The 427-nt window shown below is 61.8% G+C and overlaps 1 protein-coding gene across 1 annotated transcript in view; it reads right to left on the bottom strand.

Annotated features, from left to right (window-relative positions):
• Positions 1-427, bottom strand: part of EMH_0052760 (uncharacterized protein) — a gene marked incomplete at both ends in the record, with an annotated part of 5,008 nt that overhangs the window by 794 nt on the left and 3,787 nt on the right. The window contains 2 exons of the mRNA XM_013496911.1: positions 3-112; positions 216-427. Of these exons, the coding sequence (XP_013352365.1) occupies positions 3-112; positions 216-427 (322 nt within the window). The remainder of the gene's footprint in view (positions 1-2; positions 113-215) is intronic.

Here is a 427-nt window from a genome sequence, read left to right as displayed (position 1 = left end):
CCGCTTCCACTACAGTTTGCATGTCGCCTTCAACAGACAAACTTGATGAACTCTGCTGCTGCTGCTGCTGGTGCTGCTGTTGCTGCTGCTGCTGCTGCTGCTGCTGCTGCTGCTCCAGTAGAAAAGAAGCAGATCGAGGGGTGCCAGCAGCTGCAGCAGCAGCAGCAGCAGCTGCTGCTGCTGCTGCTGCTGCATCCGAGGCGTCCTTGCGGTACCAGTGTGGTTCCCCTTGAGCCCGCAGGCGAGATGCTGCCCCTCCTGCTGCTGCTGCTGCTGCAGCCGCAGCTGCTGCAGCTGCTGCTGTTGCTGCTGCTGCTGCTGCTGTTGCTGCTGTTGGGCAGTTCGCCCCCTTTCCCGAGAGGCGGTGGCATGGAGTCTCTCCTTTGAACTCCAACATCCGCTGCTGCTGCTGCTGCTGCTGCCGCTC

The sequence above is a fragment of the Eimeria mitis genome, genomic scaffold, assembly GCF_000499745.2.
Source record: "Eimeria mitis Houghton genomic scaffold, Emh_scaff2373, whole genome shotgun sequence".
In the NCBI taxonomy this organism is placed as follows: Eukaryota; Apicomplexa; class Conoidasida; order Eucoccidiorida; family Eimeriidae; genus Eimeria; species Eimeria mitis.
This window is presented reverse-complemented; position numbering and strand designations above follow the sequence as displayed.